The sequence below is a fragment of the Ictidomys tridecemlineatus genome, chromosome 13 (assembly GCF_052094955.1).
Source record: "Ictidomys tridecemlineatus isolate mIctTri1 chromosome 13, mIctTri1.hap1, whole genome shotgun sequence".
NCBI classification, from domain to species: Eukaryota; Metazoa; Chordata; class Mammalia; order Rodentia; family Sciuridae; genus Ictidomys; species Ictidomys tridecemlineatus.
In genome coordinates, this window is record NC_135489.1 from 37,443,206 (window position 1) to 37,466,790 (window position 23,585).

At 32.8% G+C, this 23,585-nt stretch overlaps 1 protein-coding gene across 1 annotated transcript in view; it reads left to right on the forward strand.

The window, feature by feature from the left end:
* Positions 1-23,585, forward strand: part of Ccdc178 (coiled-coil domain containing 178) — a 395,200-nt gene that overhangs the window by 20,801 nt on the left and 350,814 nt on the right. The window contains exons 3-4 of the mRNA XM_078030207.1: positions 13,386-13,445; positions 16,708-16,797. Of these exons, the coding sequence (XP_077886333.1) occupies positions 13,386-13,445; positions 16,708-16,797 (150 nt within the window). The remainder of the gene's footprint in view (positions 1-13,385; positions 13,446-16,707; positions 16,798-23,585) is intronic.

Below are 23,585 nucleotides of genomic sequence, written 5' to 3' on the forward strand. Positions count from 1 at the left end.
TTTAAGTCCCAAGCCATCTTTGATGGATGATATACTGAATTATGACCAAACTTTTAAAAAGGTGCATCATTACCCCTGACCATCACAAGAACATAATGTGAGATCATATTTACTAACTTCTAGGAGTCTATGTTCAAAATAAAACTACTTAACATCCCAAACAAATCTTTTTTTCTGGTATTCTGTCAATCATCAGGAAACTATTGTGGTTGTATCAAAATTCTTATTATACTATAAATAAACAACTATTTGATTATTCTGTGCTCTCAGTTGAAATACATATTAAAAAGTCTTAAACATGCAGACCAACTGTGTTTTCATATGCCTCATACTTACATATGATTAGCTCTGCTTTGGACAGTAATTTCTATTACAATTAAGAATATCTTTTTACAAAATGTCATGTTTTGATTTTCAGGTAATATTTTCACTAAATATATGAAACAGAATTTCATGTCAGTATCACATTTGCTTTCATTAGAATACTGCTAATATATTTCTATTTCTATTTTTTGAGTTTTTTACCCTGTATGTTTTCTATATCACATATTTTCTATACGATAGGCAGAATAGTATCTTCGAATTTTTAAATAGGAAATATTTCACCTATGCAAATATATCTGATATATATAAATGAATATAATATATAAATATATATAAATACAATATCTGAGATATATATTCTTTATATATGTATATATATATATGTATATATATAAAGAATGCTGATAAAATTGGATATCTGTGCATTCATGGTATAATTTGGATCTGGATTGTACCCCAAAAACCACATATTAAAGACTTGGTCCTCAGCTTGGTGGTACTATAGCACGGTAGAAACCTTTAATGTGTGTGCGTGTGTGTGCATGTGCACGTGTGTGCGTCTGCATGTTTGTGTGTGTTTGGTGGAGCTCAGTGGTGGAGCACTTGCCTTGTGAGGCTCTAGGCTCCATCCCCAGTCCATTGAAAATCACAATAGAAAAGAAGAGGTACCCAGTAGGAGGTTGCTGGTCATTTTTATTAAGATGGCTTTATAGTTACTGATTTCTTAAAGAGTCATATCCCATAAGTATATAGAGTCCAGGTTTACTTATGACTACAATTATAACAGACAGAAGCAGCTTGCTAAAAGCTTTCCACAGATAACAACTCTCCACTTTACAAATGCCATGCTGTACACTGGTCAGGATGTCTGTTAGCATTTTTTTCAAGGAGTTTTAACGTGGTCACCTGCTTCCTTTCTATAGGGACTTCTCCTTCACTTCCAAAGGGAGAGAATGGGTTACAAACCTGCAATAATCTTTTAGATTTAATTGGATGTTGATTTGTTCTTTGGCCTATAAATTATTTAGACCTATAAAATATTTTGGTCTTGAGTTTAACATCTTTAAGATCTACCTCACGGAATATGTGACTGAGGTCCACCATATATATCCTTACTAATTTTTATCTTTTGAGTCCTCATTAGATTGCAATATGTTAATTTACCTATTATTGGTAGATTTCTGTGTTTCTCTTTTTCTCTCCTCAAAGTTGATTTCACGTTATTGGTTATAAAAATGTGAATAACTGTAATAATTTTATGGTATTTAGTATAGAATTATAAATATTTATATTTGTCTTCTTTAATATTTATATTGAGATCATAATTGTTATATTTAGTATTCATTGGCTTAAAATATATTTTACTATCAATTTTAAACTTTCTGAATCACTTTATATGTTGTATAAAACATATTTTCTAGATTTCTCTTTATTATTCAGACAAAAAGATCAATAGGTCATGTTAGCTATTTACAAGTACAAAATTTAACTATAATTACAAAAATATGTCCTAATTTCTATTATATTTTTTATATTTTATAGTTAAATACATAGCCACACACATATTGTGTGTATGGTTTACTATCACTTTTAGCATTCAGAAAGTCTTGTTATTATAAAAATTACTCACCTACTAATACCTTTCTTTTTTCTTTTTTTAGACACTGTGTATTTGATCCACATTATGAGTAATACTGAAATTAGCTAGGAAGCTTTTCTTGACTTTCTATTCCATTTTCTTAACATTTAATATAAAGGAATATAATTTTATTCCCAGTTTATTCTTATATGGTATACATAGTATACCTTATGTGTACTCCCCCCATTTCTTACCCAACACCATGGTTTTTATACTGCATTGGTAGCACAAGCACACGAGTCTGTAATTCTATCACTTGAAATTGAATTGAAATTTGTAATTTAACATTTTTAGTATACTTATGAGATTGTGCACCCACTACTATTATCTAATTATAGAGCACTTTCAAAAGCTAGTATATTCAAGGCTTGCTGCCAGTACCTGTGCCAAATTTCTCCTGTCCTCTTTGTTGTTTGGTGGCCATCTCCCAGTGGATTCAGCAGGGAGGGATTGCAGAAATACGTTGTTTCAGTTTTTGAACACTCATAACATTTTGCTGTGGCTTATATTCTTGAATGGCACTTTTCCTTGGTAAATTTCTTGGCTCACATTTTCTATTTTCTTTTTAATTTTTGTGTATGTGAGTATCTTAAATATGTTACCCAACTGCAATTTGGCATGAAATGTTGCCAATCTTATTTTAATTCCATCATAATCAATCTAGATTTCTTGCTTGTATTCCCAAGGTATTATTTATTTTTCTTTAAAGTTCAATTTTTTTTCTAGACTACAACATAAAACTTGGAAAATACAGAAAATATGAAAGGTCTAAGAATAAATAACTTTAGCTTTTTGTATATATTACCTTTTTATGCATATGCATATGTTTATATCAATGTGTTCTAACTCTCTTGACTTAAATTACTTCATAAAATTTTATGCATTTTTACCACTTGATAATTACATGTTATTGAATAGTAAAGAGCTTATTCATCATAATTTAAATAACTATTTTTTTATTTTGGTACGTGTGCTATTGTGATACTGTTTTAATTTTTAAAAACTGAGCTACCATTAACATACCATAAAATTCACCTTTTAAAAATGTGTGATCCAATATTTTTAGTGTACTCAAAAAGTTGCACAATCACTAACATTATTTAATTCTAGACCACTTTCATAACCACCAAATGAAATCTTATACCATCAGCTGTCATGCTCCGTTCCCCCTCTACCTAGCTTCTGGCTACCGTAAATCGATTTTCTTTCACTGTGGATTTCCTTGTTCTGGACATTTTATATCTATTATTTCATAAAATGGTTGTCTTCTTTTCCACCAGAGCAGTGTCAAAATTCCATGTTGTAAAATGCATTGGTATATCATTTCCTTTTATCATTTCTCTTTATCAATATTCCATGTGTTTTTCATATATTCATCAGTAGGTAGATATAAAGTTGTTTCCATTTGTGGGCTACTATAAATAATGTTGCTCTGAATGTTTGAATACAAGTTATTGTGTGGCTCTGTGTTTTCATTCCTATTGAGAATACAGTTAGGAATGAAATTTCTGGGTCGTTTTGTAACATAATGTTTAGCTCTCTGAGTAATGGCCAAGTTGATTTCCACAGCAGTAGCAGTAATTTATGTTCCAATTAGAACTATATGAAAAGTTCACTTTCTCCACATCTTTTCCAATATTTGTTATTTTCTGTTATTTTTTTTAAAGCTTTATGATCATCACCATTGCAGTGGATGTGAAGTGATGTATTATTGTAGTTTTCATTTGCATTTCCCTAATGGCTATATACAAGGAGCATCTTTATATGTTGGTTATTAGCTATTTGTATATCTTCTTTGAAGAAATGTCTATTAAATGCTTTTTTCATTTTTATATTGGGCTGTCTTTTTAAAAATTAGACTTTTCTGTATTCTGGAAACTAAACTTTTTTTCTGATGTATTATTTGCAAATATTTTGCCCATTCAGGGGTTATGTTTTCACCTTTGCCATCGTATCTTTTGTAGTACAGATGTTTTAATTTTTTTTATTTCTTTGACATTTTTATTTTTATAAAGTTTATCTAATTGCTTGTTTCTTTGATGTCATATGTTAAAAATTACACAGAATTCAAGGTTTGGTGATATAGGAAAACACAGTTTCCCCTGCTATATGCTCACAACACAGAATACTTCTGTGACCCTAGATATGGTGAATTTCCCTCCACACACCAAGCAATTCTGCAGCAGATTCTCCAGTGGACATCGGCTGCATAATCAGTATATTCAATTAAATTCTGATGCTGTCTTTCCTGAGACAGTGTCAGATCCCACGGATTGAGGGCTCAGTTCAATTTTGGATGCCACTCACACACTTATGATTGACCAGATAACAACTGAGATTGCTATGATCCCTTCCCCTGTTTCTATTAATTTGCATGATCAGCTCAAGAAACTCAGGGAAACACTTTACTGACGTTTACCTCTTTACTATTAAGTAGATGAAAAGAATGCAGATGGAGCTGGATGGGAGAGATATGGATGGCAAGGTACGTGGGAGGAGGAGGGAGCATTCTGGTCATGCCCTTTTTAGTTATGCCAGAACCTCCACCATATGTTCTTCTATCTTGAAGGCTCCAATCCTACCCTTTTAGGTTTTCACAGAGGCTTGATTGATTAAATCATTGGCCATATATAATCTCCATTTTTAACCCCTTTTTCCTCCCCAAAGATTGGCAGTTGGGACTGAAAGTTCAGACCCTCCAATCCTCCAATTGAATGGTTAGATTCCTGTCAACCAGCCCCTATCCAGGAGTCCATCTGAGGTCACCTCATTAGAATAAGAGATTTCCTATTGCCAAGGAATCTTGAACCTCTGTTAAGGGATTGGGAATAGAGACTAATATATATGTATTTTCTATAAGGTCACAAAGGCCTTTTGTTTTCTTCCAAGAATTTTATGGTTTTAGTTCTACATTTTGGTCTGCAATTCATTTTGAGTTAGTTTCTTTAGTGGTCCAATTTTTGTTCTATCACACATGTGGATACCCAATTCTACCTGTACTATTTGTTGAAAACATACTCTTTTTTTTTTTTCTCATAGACTGTCTCATGAATTGACCATGAATATAGTTTCTTTCTGGAATCTTAGTTCTCTTCCGTAAATCCATATGCCCATCCTTATGCCAGTATCATACCATCTTGTTATAATAGCTTGTAGTAGTTTTTGAAATCATGAAGTATGATTCCTCCGACTTTTTTCTTTTGTTTTTCAATATTATTTTGGTTACTGTGGATCCTTTCATGTCCATGTAGATTTTGAGATCAGTTTTATAATTTCTCCCAAAAAAAAGCATTTGAAAATTTTCTAGAAATTGCATTGAATTGATAAATCAATGAGGGGGGAATTTTAGCATCTCAATAAGGTTATAATATTCTAATTTATTAATGCAGGATTTATTTTGATTTTTGTAGATCTCATTTGTTTTCAACATATGCCCACTTTCTCCCCCTTCCCCATTCATAGTTTTTGGTATTAACATCTTGCATTATTGTTGCAAATTTAATATTGATACATTATCATGAATTAAAGGCCATAGTTCACGTTAGGGTTCATCTTTGTTCCATATAGTTCTCTGATCTTTGACAAATGCATGGTGTTGTCATGCTTCTCAGCTTTCTTTCCACCTTAAGTAAGACAGGGAGACTAGAGGGACAGGAGTTTCATTTTTCTTCCCTTAATTGGTTACTTTGTGTTGAAGTAGTTTTCCTTGAGGAATGGTGGAAAATGGAATACTGTTAGGCTTGTTTCAATCTGATCTTTTTTTTTTTTTTTTAACATAGGACATGTTTCAAAATAGTTACTTCACCTCTCCTTCTAGAAACAGGAAGAAATATTTCTCTAGTCTACTGTGAGAACATAGTGGAACTCCTGGAGATCAAAGTAGCAAAGGTGTGCTTGGCTCTTTAAGACTGATTACCCCCAAAGCTTTTAACTTTCAAGCAAGTTCACAACTCAGTCTCCAGCAGTTCATTGAGAATGGATAACTGTGTTTTAACTATACTTCCTTTCCTTTGCAGTCAGGTCAATGGAAAGGAAGAGATAAGTTTTTTTTTTTTTTTTTTTAAACCTATTCTTGGCTGCAGAAACTTCTGTTAGTAAGCCCTGGTTCTCTGTAACTGCACTACTTTCCTGTTTTTGGAGGTGACAGTTTACATTATAACTTTAATTCCCTGATAAATCTAAGAAGAGGCAGTGCTTTTGTTCAATTTTTTCTTTTTATTAGGATAGTGATGACCTTCAGAGTTTTTATATATCAGAGTATAACTACAGCTTCCAAACCGACTTTTTACCAAAGTCTGTTAGCTTTATTTCTCTGTATGGACTATACTTTCTTTGGTTTTTTATTTTTGTTGTTGCATGTCACAAATTTTTGTTGAAAACTAAACACTTAAAATAATAGGCATATCTCAGAAATATTTTAGATTTGGTCAAACTGCTGTAATAAAGGAAATGTTGCAATAAAGCAAATCACATGATGTTTTTGGGTCTGTGGTACAAATAAAAGATTTTAAAAATATGCTGTGGTCTATTAAATGAAGATCTCACTATATCTAAAAAGTACATCTTATTTAAATTTAACTTAGTTAAAATACACTTTATTGCCAAAAGAATGCTAATGATCACCTGAGTTTTGAGTCATAACTTTTTTTTTTTTAAATGAGTCATATTCTTTTTGCTGGTGGAGGGTCCTGCGTCTAGGACTGATCAGGGAGGTGGTTGAAGAAAGCTGGTGGCTAGGTGATTTCTTAGAATAAGACAACAATGGGGGGGCTGGGCTTGTAGCTCAGTGGTACAGTGCTTGCCTCGCATGTATGAGGCACTGGGTTCAATAAATAAAGGTATTGTGTCCATTTACAGCTAAAAAAGTATTTAAAAAAGACAACAATGGAGTTTGCCACATTGACTGACTCTTCCTTTCACAAAATATTCCTCAATATCATATAATGCTACTTGATAGCATTTAACATATTGTGGAATTTCTTTTAAAATTGGAATCAATCATCTCAAAACCTGCTGCTTTATCAACTCTGCTTTGTAATATTCGAAATCTTTTCAGCAGTGTTCACAGCATCTTCATCATCTCAAGAAACTACTTTATTAGCTTACTTATAAGAAGTAACTGCTTATCTGTTTAAGTTTTATCACAAGATTATAGCAATTCAGCCACATCTTCTGGCCCCACTAATTTAAATTCTCTTTCTATTTCTATTAGATCTGCAGTTATTTCCTCCATCAAAGTCTTGAACACCTTTGAGCCATCCATGAGAGTTGGAATCGACTTCTTCCAAACTCCTGTCTATATTGATATTTTACCTCCACCCACAAATCATTACTATTCTTAATGGAATCTAGAATGTAGAATCCTTTCCAGAAGTTTTTCATGTTTTGCCCAATCAATCAATCAGAGGACTCACTCTATGGCTGCTATGGTCTTATGAAATGCATTACTTAAATAATAAGACTTGAAAACTGAAATGACTCCTGATCATGGCCTACAGGATGAATGTTGTATTAAAAAGTGTGAAAACAACATTAACCTCATTATATATGTCATCCAGCAGAGCTCTTGGTTGGCCAAGTACACTGTGAATGTAATATACTGAAAGGAAGCACTTTTATTCTGAGCAGCAGGTCTTAACAGTGGGCTTATTCTGTAAACCAAGCTTCGTTGTTTCATTTATAAAGCATAGGCAGAGGAGATTTAGTATAATTCTTAAGGACCTCAGGATTTTCAGATTGGTAAATAAGCATTGACTTCATCTGAAAGTCTACTATTATTAACCCCTAATAAGAGATTTGGTTTGACCTCGGAACCTTTGAAACCAGGCATTGACTTCTCTCTGCCCCTGAGAGTCCTAGATAGCCCATTCTTCCAATATGAGGCTGTTTCATCTACATGGAACATCTGTGTAGCTGCTTTACCAACTGTGGAAGCTAGATCATTGGCAAAACTTCTGCATCTTCTATATCAGCAATTGATGCTTCACCTTGCATTTTTATATTATGGAGCTGGCTTCTTTTCTTAAACCTCATGAACCACTTCTGCTAACTCCAAACTTTTCTTCTTCAGCTTCTCAGACTTCATAGAAGAAGAAAGTTAAGGCTTTATTCTGGATTAGGCTTTGGCTTAAGGGAATGTTGTGGCTGATTTGATCCGTCCAGACCTCTAAAACTTTCCCCATGTCAGCGATAGGCTGCTATGCCTTCTTATCATTCATGTGTTCACTGGAATAACATGTTTAATTTCTTTCAACAACTTTTTTTCTGGAGTCACAACTTAGCAAGCTGCTTGGTGTAAGAAGCCTGGCTTTCCAACCATCTGGGTTTTCAACATGTTTTTCTCATTAAGCTTAATCATTTCTAGCTTTTGATTTAAAGTGAGAGACTGGTGACTCCGTCTCACTTGAATACTTAGAGGCCACTATAAGGTTATTAATTGGTCTAATTTCAAAATTAGTATCTCAGGGAAGAGGGAGGCATAAGGAAAGGGAAGGAGATGGGGAATCACCACATGGAGTGGTCAAAACAAACACAATGTTTATTGATTAAGTTTGTTGCCTTTCATAGGGACAGTTCATGGTGCCCCTAATTTTAATAGTAATGTTGAAGAGCACAGATGACATTTAGCAATAATTTTGAAATATTGATAGAATTAGCAAAATGTGACTAAGACATGAAATGAGCAAGTACTGTTGGGAAAATGGTGGCTGTAGACTTGCTTCACTCAGGGTTGCCAACAATTTTCAATTTGTAAACAATGCAGTGTTGACAAAGTACGATAAAGAAAAGTGGAGGACAAGGAGGTATACCTGTAATAGGAAGGTTGTTGATTTGAGATCCTTCTCCTTCCTTAGGGTCGATTTTCACTGCTGTTTTTTGTAGTTGTTGATGTAGTGACTTTTAGTTTTTTAGTGACTTTCTAGTCCTTAATATGTTTTGTCATCTGTAGCCACTTAGTCTCTACTAGTCTGTTTAGTGATCAATTAATGATTAAATATATATTTCTTTAAATCCTGGAATGAATCCATCTCCTAGTCTTCAAATGTTGGGGAGCACCTTTAACACTCACCCAGGGAGATGGCAGCCCTGCTTTTAAGTCTTTCCTTCTTTTCATGCAGTGTCTCAAGGTCAACCAAAGGTGAGAGATTAGAACTTTTTCAGCTCTTTCTTGATCATGCACATGTGACCTTGTAAGTGGAATCTTCTAGGGAATGACCAGTTATGTTGAAAAATGACAATTATTTAGGAACGAGGCTTTAATAATAACTCTCCTCTGCTTCCTGTGGTACGGAGACATGTGGCCTTTTATTTGTTAAGGCTCTGTTGATCTGGAAAGTCAGAGATGGGACAAGGGAACATTAAATTGTATTCTTACCAAGATTTATCTGTTCATTAAGAATAAATGATTCTGGGGTTTCTGAAAGTTTTGGTATATTTCCATAGCCCTGCAATTGGACCATTTTGCCCCTTCTTTTGCTTTGTATTTATGGAGAGGTGGATTTTCAGATGTCATTAATTCACCATGTTCTCTGACATCTGTGTTTAGCTTCTGTTTTTATTGGTTTTGTTTCTAGAGAAGCATTTAGAATTGGAATTTGGCACAGATATGAGGATTTAAGCGACTTTCTGTATTCTATGATGTTTTCCAGAAATGTACATAGTGTTGACTGTGTGTATCAGTATTGCTATGACATATTATATTTTATTTAGTCATTATGAAATAGCTAATTTAGCCAATGCAAATGATCTGATTCCAAAGTTGCTTTTGTTTATATTTTTATTACCAGAGAGTATAAATAATTTTCATGTGTTCATTTAACTTTTCCTCCTTTCATTTGAGCTTTCTAATGATGGATTGGTAATCTTTAAGTGTTTGATTATATAAATGAAAACTTAAGCCTTTATGTATTATTTCTTTTTGTGTTATATTAATTGAAAATAATTGCCCACGGCTTCCTTATGAATTTATGTCTTACTCAAAGATGATAAATTATCCTTTTTAATATATTATAAATTCATTTAAATAGTGTGGGATTGTTATATTTCATGTTAATTTTTATAGTTTCAATATATTTAAAAATTTAAAGTTCTGTAATCTATCAGGAATTTTCTTTGATGTATTATTTTACTGACAGCATGGTTTCAATGAACAGCTGCTATTGGAATTTTATATTATTGGAATATCGAATAGCAATACCAGTTGATCACTGGACAGAAACATTTAAGTGCATATGTTTATTTGAATGAGTGTTTTTAAGGGTCTGTTTCATATACAACTCTGTGTAGAAAATGATTATTTTTTGTGTGGTCATTATTTCTTTTATTTATTTATTTTTTTGTAGTTGTAGATGGACAGAATACCTTTATTTTATTTGTTAATTTTTATGTGGTGCTGAGGATTGAACCCAGTGCCTCAAATATGCTAGGCAAGCGCTTTGCCACTGAGTTACAGCCCCAGCTCAATGTGGTCATTATTTAACTCCCTTATTCCTTCATTTATTCTGAAATTCCCTCAATTTTCCAGCTTATATTATGCCTGGGTTTTTTTTTTTGCTGGATGCAAAATATACTGTGACTATGAAGTAAATATGTTCCCCTTATGAAACTTGGGTTCTGAAGGAAATATATAAAAAGATTGTTGCTGGTGTTTAGGAAAAGCATTATGAATGTTGAACTTTGGGATATCTTGTTTCTCCATTTCACACGCTGATTTATTGTTAAAATAACTCTCAATTCTATTTACTCTCATTTTGCAGTTTGAATTTAAACTGACTTTTTTGAAAAGAGTTTTTGAACTGTCCAAAGTATTTATAACATTGTTTTCTGACATCTTCCTTTGCAACTTAATTTATTATCATAAGCAGCAACTGGCTTTTGTATAGAGTAGCAACTGTTTCTTCTCTCTTCAGATATACACTTCTGTATTTTGCAGTTGCCTTTTAGAAATTTCCTTATAATATTGGGTACACTAATATTCAAATATTTATAGAGCTGGCTAGGTCATCTCTTGCAAATGCGTGCACATTTGCCATCATTTTCAGATTTCCTTGTTATTCTTACCTAGTTTTAAAATTTAAAAATGATAGAATTATAAAGAAAATACTGCAGCTCTTTCTAGATCAGTTATTAAATTGTAAAAATTAGACACTTTAAAATCTTTTTAAAATTTCATCATGAAGATCATAATTCGTGCTCTTGTTTGATTAAACATTTCTTTACATCCCAGTAATATGTGTACCATTCCAAATCCTTTTTGAAACCTACTTTGAGCTATTTTTTTCAGAGTTTGTACTTTTGTGACTATTATGCTCTACCTTTTGATATTTTTTACTTCATTGTTGCTGATAATGTTTGTTTTTTTTAAAGAAATCATGATAGATCATTTATATAACTTTTTTTTTTTTTGCTTTTTCTTACTAGATTATTTTTTATTGCCCATGTCCTGTGCAGGAGAGGGAATGAGGTTCCCCTTTGGTGGGATGAGCTGGCTAAGAAATAAAAGCTAGGTCAAGTGGTGGTTCCATTCCAAGTTTTCCAGGGATCTCCATACTGCTTTCCATATTGGTTGCATCAATTTGCAGTCCTACCAGCAATGTATGAGTATGCGCTTTCTCCCCACATCCTTGCCAACCCTTATTGTTGTTTGTATTCTTAATAGCGGCCATTCTGACTGGAGTGAGATGAAATTGTAGAATAGTTTTGATTTGCAGTTCTCTAATTGCTAGAGATGTTGAACATTTTTTCATATGTTTGTTGATTGATTATATATTATCTTCTGAGAGATGTCTATTCAGTTCCCTGACCCATCTATTGATTGGGCCTAATTCAATAGATGAATGGATAAAGAAACTGTGATGTTTATACACAATGAAATATTATTCAGCATTAAAAGAGAATAAAATCATGGCATTTGCAGGTACATGGATGGAGTTGGAGAATATAATGCTAAGTGAAATAAGCCAATCCCCCCAAATCAAATGCGGAATATTTTCTGTGACATGTGGATGCTGATCCATAATGGGAGTATGGGAGGAATGAAGGAACTTTGGATAGGGCAAAAGGGAGGCAGGGGAAGGGAGGGGTGATGGAGATAGGAAAGATGGTGGAATGAGATGAACATCATTACCCTAGGTACACGTATGAAGACACAAATGGTGTGACTCTACTTTGTGTACAACCAGAGACTTGAAAAATTGTGCTGTCTATGTGTACTATGAATTGAAATACATTTTACTATCATGTATAACAAATTAGAATAAATACATAAATTTTAAAAAAGAAAGAAAAGCTAGGAAAAATAGTATGACGGAATAGCCACAGAACACAGAAAGTAGTTTCAAAAACGAGGGCAGAACGGGCAAAGTTGACCAGACGGTCCAGCTTCTAACTAAGAAAGGAGCCCATGTTTGCTTTATTTATATCAGAAGACATCAAAGAAAATTTATGGAAAGTTCTTCACTATAACAGGTTAGAGGTGAGGACAAGGTAGGCCACTCAGTTCCTAATGGGTTATGCCCATCTCTGATGCTTTGCGAGACCTTTCCACATGTGCATCCGTTGGTCTGTCCCAGCGGGACAGCCATGGGAAGTTCCCGCTGCCAGATATATCCCCTCCCTGGCTACAATGCTGAAGAAAGGTCCTCATGCATTTCTGGTGAAATTGCCTCCAGCAATTTTTTTTAAAATGTGGTAAAATATATCTAACATAAAGTTTCATTAGACCATTTTAAGTGTACAGCTCAGCAGTTTTAAGGACATTCACATTGTTGTGCATCCACCACTACTACCCAAGTCCAGAATGTTTTCACTACCTCAAACTGAAACTATCCAAGAAACAATAACAATACACAATGGAGTATTACTAACCATAAAGGATAATGACTTCATGGCATTTGCTGGTAAACAGATGGAAATGGAGACTATCATGCTAAGTGAAATAAGCCAGTCCCCCAAAGTCAAAGGCCAAATGTTTTCTCTGCTATGTGGAAGCTAATCCAAAATGAGAGGAGGCGGGGGGAAATGTATATAACATCTGAAACAAATTTTTATCAATCCTCTTTATTTTATAGTGGGAGGTTTCTAGAGAGGTAGTTATGCTGTGTGTAACTCGTTTTGGAACTCTCCTTGTATTAGACTGTGTGACTCTAAAAATAAATGGGCTATATTACAAGTCCAATCTCACCATATGTTTGGATTTTAAAAATCCTGTATAACCTTGGAAATTAGATAAAAATTTTGATTAAAATGTTCCTGAAAGCACTGAACAGGAGTCACATGAAAGCTCCTATGAGTGGCATTTTCCTGTGTCATTTGGCCTATATCTGTTTCTTCCGACACCTATTTTCTCCCTTCATCTTTGCCAGTTCAATTTAGGGCAAGATAGTTGACTCTGGAAGTAAATATTTTATTTTACTTTTTTCAGGTGCAGCCGCTATCAGAATAAAGACTCTTCAAGAGAAGGCAAGGCAGAGGGCCAGTGAAGGTATACCAAGCTCTATCATTTTCATCTCTCTCTCTCTCTCTTTTTTCTGTCATATATTCATTTTCTTTTAAAAATATAATTTAAAAAAATAAAAATATAATTATATAGTATTTTATTAATGAGCATAATCTTTTCTTTAAAAAAGACTCCCCTATTGATAGTGTGTGATACATATTTATAATTGAAAACATTGCATTAATATTTGTGTTGCTGCTTTGAACATTATTGTTGTTGAATATTACTTGTTATCTTTCTAAAGTTGTTGCTTTCTTTTTTTTTCAGTGTTTGGTGATTATCATTCACTTTTCTGCCCCTTTGTGTGATATAATACCACCCACTGTATTAATGTTCCATTTTCATCCTTTCTTTTTTTGAAGGACATTTAGTTAATTTCCTGGGTTTTTTTTTTTGTTATTTTTAACAATTTTACTAGAAACATCCTCCTATGTACATCTTGAGTTTCCTTAATACATACTTATCAGCAGAACTGATAGATATAAAGTATTTGTATCACTGACTTTAATAGATCATGACAAAATTATTGTTCAAAGTGATTGTATAAAAATGTCATAGCAAATGGGGAAATGTTCCAGTTGCTCCATTTTTTTTGCTACTACTTGATGTTTTTAGATTTTTAAATTATTGAAAATATATACATTATATAACAGTATATAGTTACAATCTTAGTGTGAAGTTCCTTGACCGTTGAATCTTGTGGCTTTCAAGATTTAGAAACGATTTGAGAATGTTCGTCTAATCTAAAGGTCAGAAAGAAAATAAAGCTCAAAGAGAATCCTAAGGTATGCATCGTTGTCATGCTATCATCCCACAGACTAAAGGAAAGGACCAGAGAGGGACATTATATATAACCAAAAAGTTCAGCAACTTAGCAAGACATTTGCCTCCAATATTATATAATGTTCCATGGTGGTATTATATCTGTGTGGGCTGGTTTATTGGGTACTTATTTACATTGTAACAACTGTTTCCTTCCTATGTTTCTCTTTAATGTCTTTATCACATATGTGCAATTTTATTTTTATCAATATTTTAAATACATTATTTATCAACTATTAAATGTTTTACATTCTGAATGTTATTTCTCTCTCTCTCTCTCTCTCTCTTTTTTTTTTTTTTTTGGTAATTGGGATTGAACTCGGGGGTGCTCGACCACTGAGCCACATTCCCAGACCTATTTTGTATTTAATTTAGAGACAGCATATCACTGAGTTGCTTAGGGCCTCACATTTATTTATTTATTTTTTTCCTGAGGCTGGCTTTGAACTTGCAATCCTCCTGTGTCGGCCTTCAGAGCTGCTGGGATTATAGGCTGACTACTATTTCTGATTATGTTTTAAACTTATCAAAATGTTTTCTTATAAAATATTTTAATCAGTAGAAGTTTTTATGATGCAGATTTATTCTTTGACACACTTACTGTTTGTACATTTAATGGTTTCTAATTGTACACAAAATTGGTTAGATAATGAAGCTAGTTTCTACTTGTAAATTTTTTTGAGTTATTTTATTGTTACCTTGGATATATTCATTCTTTCTAAAGTTTTACTACTTTTCAAATGGTATCTTTGTGGATTCATATGTACGTCAAATTTATCTTATTGTATTCTTGATATTCTGTATGTCATTTAGTTATTTTGAACTGCAGATGTCATAGATAAATAATGGTGAATTAAATTATTTCCCTGTGTTATTTCTTTAAGTCCATTTTTGTGTTAAGAAACATACTGCTTATTCTAAATACAACATACTGTTTTACTACATAAATATCTTCATTTTTAACTATAGCTGTAATTATAAAATAGCTTTCAATGCTATTATGTTTTAGGTCTATATTTCTTTATATTTTGATGACATTATTTTCTTTTTCAGCAAAATGATTTATGCATTTTATGTATAATTATTTTCTGTAACATTTTTATTTGATTATTAACTGGGGATGAATCTACTTCATTTATATAGATTATAATGTTATTATTAGTATTATCTTTTGTCATTTTATGGTTTTCAATATTTTCTTATTGTTTCTTGCATATTTGGTATACTTTTATATGAATTTACTTTCATCTTATTTTTACTCCTTAATGTGTACTGAAATATAAACACATTGCTTATAATAGTTAATAAATATTAACATAAAATATTGTATAGGAATTTAAGTCATATGCTAATTTATGTATAATCTATCAAAATATTTTAGTGCCTTTAAATAATATTTTATTTTATAATTGATATACAGGGAAACACTCAATTCTTAGATTTACAATTTAGTGCATGTTGATAAGTAAATACATGAGTGAAACCATCATTCCAGTCTGTAGGAGTAAATATTTTATCACCTCAACAAGGTCCTTGGTGGAATAGTTAACAACTGTTTTGATATCTGTCTCCATAGTTTGGTTTTGTCTTTTCTCAAACCTCATAATAATGGAGTTATTCAATGTCTACTATATGTTCTCTGAGTTACCTTCTTTGATACATTTCACATATCTGCTCATTCTTTTGTCACTCTTCAGCATTATTTCATTGCATGACTACAGAATATTTTTTAAAAATCTGCTTTTCTAGTGGTTGGCATTTGGGTTGTTGGTAGTTTCCATTCCTGTGAATAAAATTATCATCAGTATTCTGGGATGGTATTATTTGTGGATTCACATTTTCATTTCTCTTAGACAAAAACATAAGAGAGGAATTGCTGTATTTAAAGTAAACATATTTTTCAATAATTAACTATCAAATAATATGATTTTATATTTGAGAATTTCAAATCACCCTGGAGATTGCAAAATTTAATATAAAATTCTTTTTTTCATACATTCCTTTTTTTCCAAAGGAACTTTTCCTAACAGTTACTTGCCCTAGAAATTTTATATGCACCATGAACATCTATTTCTCAGCCAATACATATATATCTCCTTTTTAAAAATCAAAAAGTGATGACCAAATACATACAAATCTCTGCCTTGTTACCTTCGCATAGCACTGTGTCTTGCACTGCTTTCTGTATCTTTTTGCACATGATGATTTATTTACTTACTCTTAAGAGTTTATGCTATTTTTAATACCAAGTATCAAGCCCATTGAAGAGCAGGGGAAACACAAGACGGTGCACTGTGGGTTTTGGTTAATATTATTCTTAGAGTCATTTATTCAAGACCAATTTCCCAACATTATTTTGCACAATGTGTTGCTTATTTTAAAAATCTGTATTAACCTCACGGTGAAATATTTGTATTTTTAAAAGGCAATGCCAGATCGCAAAGCTTGGTACTATTTGGTGGCCGCAAGAAATCTCTTGAAGCTATTACAGAAAATAAAACAACAAATCCTGAAGGTGAGGACTGAACGTAAAACATATAATAACTTGTATAAGCTGTTTCAATATTTACTAACTAGTTTGTGATGTTAATATTGAATTTTTTTTGTTAAAAATAAGTCCTGCATGTCATTGTTCATATGGAAATGATATGTTAAGAATATAATAGTGTGATATATTATATCAATAATATCTTAATATCCAATCCTAGTACTCTATTTCTGTTAAGAAATAGATCCTATATAACATTGTTAACATAGAGGTGATATATTAAGAATATAATATTATATTGTATCAATAATATCTTTTTAATATTCAACCTTGGCTTGGAAGATTTGTTATATTATTTCAGAAATGAATACATTTTTAATTTTGTTGTGGTTGTTGTTATTCAGGCCAGAACTGGCAGGTATTAGATATAACCTTTCCAGTTTAGTGGGGAGGTGTTTATTAATTAAATAATTAATAAATATTAATTGTTTTTTCTTAGAAAAAAGGAGGACTAATGTTTTGGGGTTATGGAATCTACAATTCAGATATTGTTTGGTGAAATGCCTATAAACAATCTATGTTTCAGAACATTATCTCTGAAGTTTTTTATAATACCAAATGTGGAAGGAGGTGGAAGGGTATTGGAGAATGTATAAATTTCATCTATAAGACCTCATACTTTTTCCTCTTAGATTATTCTGATGGCCAACTTTTTTATAAAAGGCATTAGTCTTGATTCTGGGAAATTTCTGTTCTGGAGATTTTCAGTAAAATAGAATAAAAATTGAATAGGTTACCATTATGTTTCTTTCATCTATTTCTGTTCAGTAGAAATCTTAAATAGAATCTGTAATCTTGACTTAGTGTGCATTGCCTGGACATAATTAGTTTTGGACGGATTTTTAAAATATCAGCTGAATGATTTATGGGTCAATTAGTTCAAGACACTGAACTATTCATGTGCTATTAGGGCAAAGAGATATTTAACAAAATACTTTTATAAGAAATTTATAATCTCACAGGCCAAATAAAATGTAAATATGATAGAAATTTGTGCAATTCAACAGAAAATGATGGTTACATGGAGTAATGGCAGAATGACACAGAGCAGAACATGCCAAACAAATCTCACCATTGGCAAGAAATGTTTTCAACAAAGCCAATCTGTATAGTCTCTGCCACTGAGAGACATGTTAATGGATGAGAGGATATTCTAATTGAATCTTAAAGGATGTATTTGTGTATATAAAGAAAAATGGGGAGTAGAATTATACAAGCAGAACAGACTGTCAAATAGCAGGTGGAGGGAAGGAACAAAATATGGGAAAGATAGAAGACTGTGAGAACCTAGGAAAGATTAAGAGATATGAAAATAGTTGGTCAAATGAAACTGGAAATGATTGAGGTTGAGTTAAGAAACATTTTGAATTTCAGGCTCAAGAGTGTGAACTTTATTTCTCCATCTCTGGTCCTGCATGTATTTAAGTAGTGTTGTCTCATGACCGGGTGCTTTACCTGCAAAGTCTAAGCATGCTATGTCAAATTATTTGACTATAAGAGGAAATATGGAAACTGATTGCCTTATTATTATAGTCCAGATGTATGGTAACAAGGACATAATATATGAAGGATCATAGGATAAGAAAAGAATTAGGGTAATATTACAGGAGGATTATGGGGATTAAGGAAATATTACAAAGGAGTTAAGATTTGGCATCTGACTAGTCTCTATAGATAAAAAACAGGGACTTGAATGAAAATTCAAAGAAGATTTAATTGTTATAGACTTTGGCAACAGGAATTGAGTCATAAGAAAGGAAAGTAGACTGGATGCAATGAAGGTGAGTTTAGTTTCACAGATACTGAATTTGCAAATGAAGTTGCTCCCTTTAAGACCAAGTCTGACTTGCTGGCCTTGACAAAATCCAAATGCTTTTAACCAAACAGACTAGGGGCAAGGGGCAGGATAAAACCAAAGGTTTTATCTTGGAATATTTTTATTCTCTTGTCATCCTATTATTGGTTGAGCTTTTCCTGAGTTTCCTCTGTGTGTTAGGCACCATCCAGAAGCCTTATATTGCATCAGAATTCTTCCTTGGAACAACCCTGGAGGCATCCCTTATTTTTTTCAGTTTCATATAAGTCTGATTTTACAAATATGTTCCTTTTCTTCTGTAGCCTTCCTGGTGTTGGTATTTTAGCTTACTGATTTAAACTTCTTTATTTCCTAATGAGTAGTGTATCGTGAAATAGGCACATTCTGATGAAGGGTCTGAAATACAAACTAAAGGCATGCACAATATTTTCAGTGAAATAGTATCAGAAAAAAATTTAAATCTTAAGAATGAGATAGAAATCCAAATACAAAAGACATTGAGAACTCCAAATAAACAAGACCAAAAGAGATTCTTTCCAAAACACATTGTGATGAAAATGCCTAATATGCAGAATAAGGATAGAATTTTAAAAGCTGCAAGGGAAAAATAGCAGGTCACATTAAGAAGTAAACCATTTCAAATTTCAACTGATTTCTCAACCCAGATCCTAAAATCCAGGAGGGCTTGGAATAATATGTAACAAATTCTGAAAAAAAAGGTGTCAATCAAAATTACTATATACAGAAAAAATTTCTTCAGAATTGAAGATAAAATAAAAACTTTCCATGATAGCAGAAACTAAAAAACATTCATAACCACAAAACCTGCTCTACAAAACATACTCAATGCAGGAATATTCCATGCAGAAGGAATAAAAAATAAAAATAAAAACCAGCATTGGGATAATTTGCACTAGAAGAATAGTTAGTTAAAGGATAACCAATTCTGAATTAAGCAATGTAAATAAATTGAAATAGCAGGAAATAAAAATCGTCTCTCTATAATAATATTTAATGTTCTCTAAACTCTTCAATGAAAAGGCATAGATCAACAGATTGGATTAAAAAAAAAAGACTCCACAATTTGTTGTTTGCAAGAGGCTCACCCTATAGGCAAAGACATTCTCAGATTGAAGGTAAAATGATGAGAAAAGATATACCATGAAAATGGTAGCCTAAAGCAAGAAGGATAGCCACTCTCATAAGAGATAAAGTAGACTTCAAGCCAGAATTAATCAGAAGAGACAAAGAATATCACTTCATACTGGTTAAGAGAATCATCCAACAAGAAGATATAATGATTGTATATAGTTATGCCCCATCAATGGTGTATCTGCATACATAAAACAAACCTTTCAAAATTAAGAATCAAATAGACCACAGTACAACAATACTGGATGCTTTCAGCAAGTCTCTCTCACCACTCGACAGATTATCCAGACATAACTGAGATTCTTCATCCATAGACTATTTCATCCATTAACAACTTAATTTACTGTCTTCTGGGCAGCACCTGGAACATTTTCTAAAACAGAACATATTTTAGGTTACAAAGAAAATCTTATCAGATAAAAAAAACTAGCAATAATTCCTCTGTCTTATCAGATTATAATGGAATGAAATTAAAAATGAATAATAAGATGAAGGACTGGGGTTGTGGCTCAGGGCTAGAGCACTTTGGAGGCATGTGTGAGGCACTGGGTTCGATCATGAGCACCACATAAAAACTAAAACAAAGTTGTGTCCATCTACAACTAACAACAACAAAAAAAGAAAATTTAAATTAAAAAAAAATTAATGACAATATGAAAAACAGAAACCACTCTAACACCTGGAGAGTGAATAATACACTTTTGAATGATGAATGAATAGCAAAATAAATCAGGGAAGAAATTTACAAAAATTCTTAGAAACAAACTGGACTAGTGATACAGTATATCAAAATCTCTGGGTCAGTTTGAAGGCAGTTCTAGGAGGAAAGTTTAGAGAACTGAGTTCGTACATTAAAAAATAGATATCAAATAAATAAATCTAACATTATACCTCAAGGACCTAGAAGAAGAACACCCCAAATCTTATCAAATACAAGAAGACAGGGAATTATCCAAATCAATGAAATTGAGAATAAAAAACATACAAAGGATGAATGAAACAAAGAGTTTGTGCTTTGAAAGGATAACCAAGATTGATAAACCCGTGGCCAAACTAACCAAAACAAAGAGAAGACCCAAATTAACCAAATACGAGATGAAAAAGGAAATATCACTACAAACACTACTGAAATCCAGAAGATCATTAGAAACTATTTAAACATTTATACTTTAATAAAAATCATGATGATTTTAACAAATTCCTAAAGACGTGTGATCTACCTAAATTGAACCATGAAGAAAGACAAAACTTAAACACAGCGATATCAAGCAGCAAAATTGAAGCAACGAGCAAAAGCTTTTAAACAAAGAAAAACCCAGAACTGGGTGGATTTTCAGCTGAGTTCTACCAAACTTTAAAGAAGAAATAATACCAATCCTTCTCAAATTATTCCATGAAATAGAAAAAGAGGGAACACAGCCAAATTCATTAGATGAAGCCAGCATCACCCTGGTACCAAAACTAGACAAAGATACATTAAGGAAAGAAAACTTCAGACCAATATCCTTGATGAATATAGATGCGAAAATTCTTAATAAAACATTGGTAAGCTACATTCAAAAACACATTAAGACTATAGCAACCTACGATCAAGTGCATTTCTTCTCAGGGATGCAATGAGTTCAACATATGCGAATCAATAAATGTAATTCACCACATGAATACCATTAAGGATATTAAGAATGACATGATTATCTCAATAGAAAATATCATCTGATGAAATACAACACCCATTTATCTTTAGAATACTAGAGAGACTAGGGCTAGAAGGAACTTATCTCCACATTGTAAAGGCTGTATATAACAAACCCAAGCCAACGTCATACTGAATGGAGGAAAAACTGAAAGCATTACCTCTAAAAACAGGAAAAAGACAAGGATATCCACTGTACCACTTCTATTCAACATAGTTTTTAGAACTCTAGCCAGAGCAATCAGGCAAGAGAAGGAAACTAAAGAGATACAAATAGGAAAAGAAGTCAAATCACCTGTGTGCTGATGACATGATCTTTTATTGAGAAAACCCAAAAAACTCCACCAGAAAACTTTTAGAGCCGATAAACAAATTTAGTAAAGTAGCATGACACAAGATCAATACACATAAAGCAATTATTTTTCTGTAGTTCAATAATGCATTTGCTGAAAAAGAAATTAGAAAAACTATCCTATTCATTGTAACCTAAAAAAGAGGAAGAAAACCCCAAAACCCCAAACCACAGATTTTGGTATTATTCTAACAAAGGAGATGAAGGAACTCTGCAAAGAAACTACAGAACACTGAAGTAAAAAAATTGAAGAAGACTTTAGAAGGTGGGAAAACCCCCTACGTTCTTGGAGAGGCAGAATTAATATTGTCAAAATGGTCAATCTATCCAAAACCTTGTGCAGATTCAATGCAATCCCCATTAAAACACCAATGACATTCTTCACAGAATTAGAAAAAATAATGTCTAAATTCATTTGGAAGAATAAGAGACCCAGAATAGTCAAAGCAATCCAGGGCCAGAAGAATGATACTGGAGGCATCACAATACTGGACCTCAAATTATACTACAGAGCTACAGTAACAAAAACAACATGGTCCTGACACTGAAACAGAATGAAGACCAATGGAACAGAAGACACAGAGACAACCCAGGACAGATAGTCATCTGATACTAGACAAAGGCGCCAAAACATACATTGGAGCAAAGATAGCCTTTTTAACAGAAAACTGTATATCCATAGTAGAAGACTTGCCCTCAGTCTCAGCATGCATAAAGTAAACTCGAAGTGGATCAAAGTCTTAGGAATTAGACCAGAAACTCTGCACCTGCTAGAAGAACATGTAGGCCCATCACTCCAACATATTGGCACCGGCATCAATTTACTTAAAAAGACCATTAAAGTGCAAGAAATGAAGACAGAAATTATTAAGTTAAAGGACATCAAGTTAAAAATCTTCTGAACAGCAAAAGAAACAAGAGCGTGAAGAGAGAGCCTCCAGAATGGGAAAAGAGGTTTGCCACCTCCACCTCAGATAGAGCATTAATCTCCAGGATATATAAAGAACGCAAAAACTTAACACTAAGGAAATAAAACCCAATTAACAAATGGGCAAAAGAACTAAAGAGGCACTTCTCAAATAAGAAATACAAATGACTAATAAACATATGAAAAAATATTCAAAATTTCTGGCAATCAGGGAAAAGCAAATAAAAACTACAGATTTCATCTCACTCCAGCCAGAATGACAGCTATCAAGACTGCAAATAATATTAAATGTTGGTGAGGAGGATGGGGGGAAAGGTGGGACTTTGCTGGTGGGACTGCAAGTTAGTTCAATCACTCTAGAAAGCAGTATGGAAATTCCTCAAAAAATTGGGGATTGAACTGCCACATAACCCAGCTATCCCACTTCTCAATATATATCCAAAAGATCTAAAAATCAGCATACTACAGTGACACTGCCACATCCATGTTTGTGGCTGCTCAATTCACAGTAGCCAAGCTATGAAATCAAACTAGGTACCCCCTTCAACAGATGAATAGATAAATAAAATGTAATATTTATGCACAATGGATTATTACTGAGCCCTAAAGAAGAATGAAATTATAGCATTTGCCTGTAAATGAATGGAACAAGAGATGATCATGCTAAGTGAAATAAGGCAGACCCAGAAAGTCAGAGGTCAAATATTTTCTCTGATATGCGGAAACTAATCCAAAATAAGGGGGAAAAAAAGAGAAGTGCGTAGGCTGGGGATATAGCTCAGTTAGAGTGCTTGCCTCAAAAGCACAAGGCTCT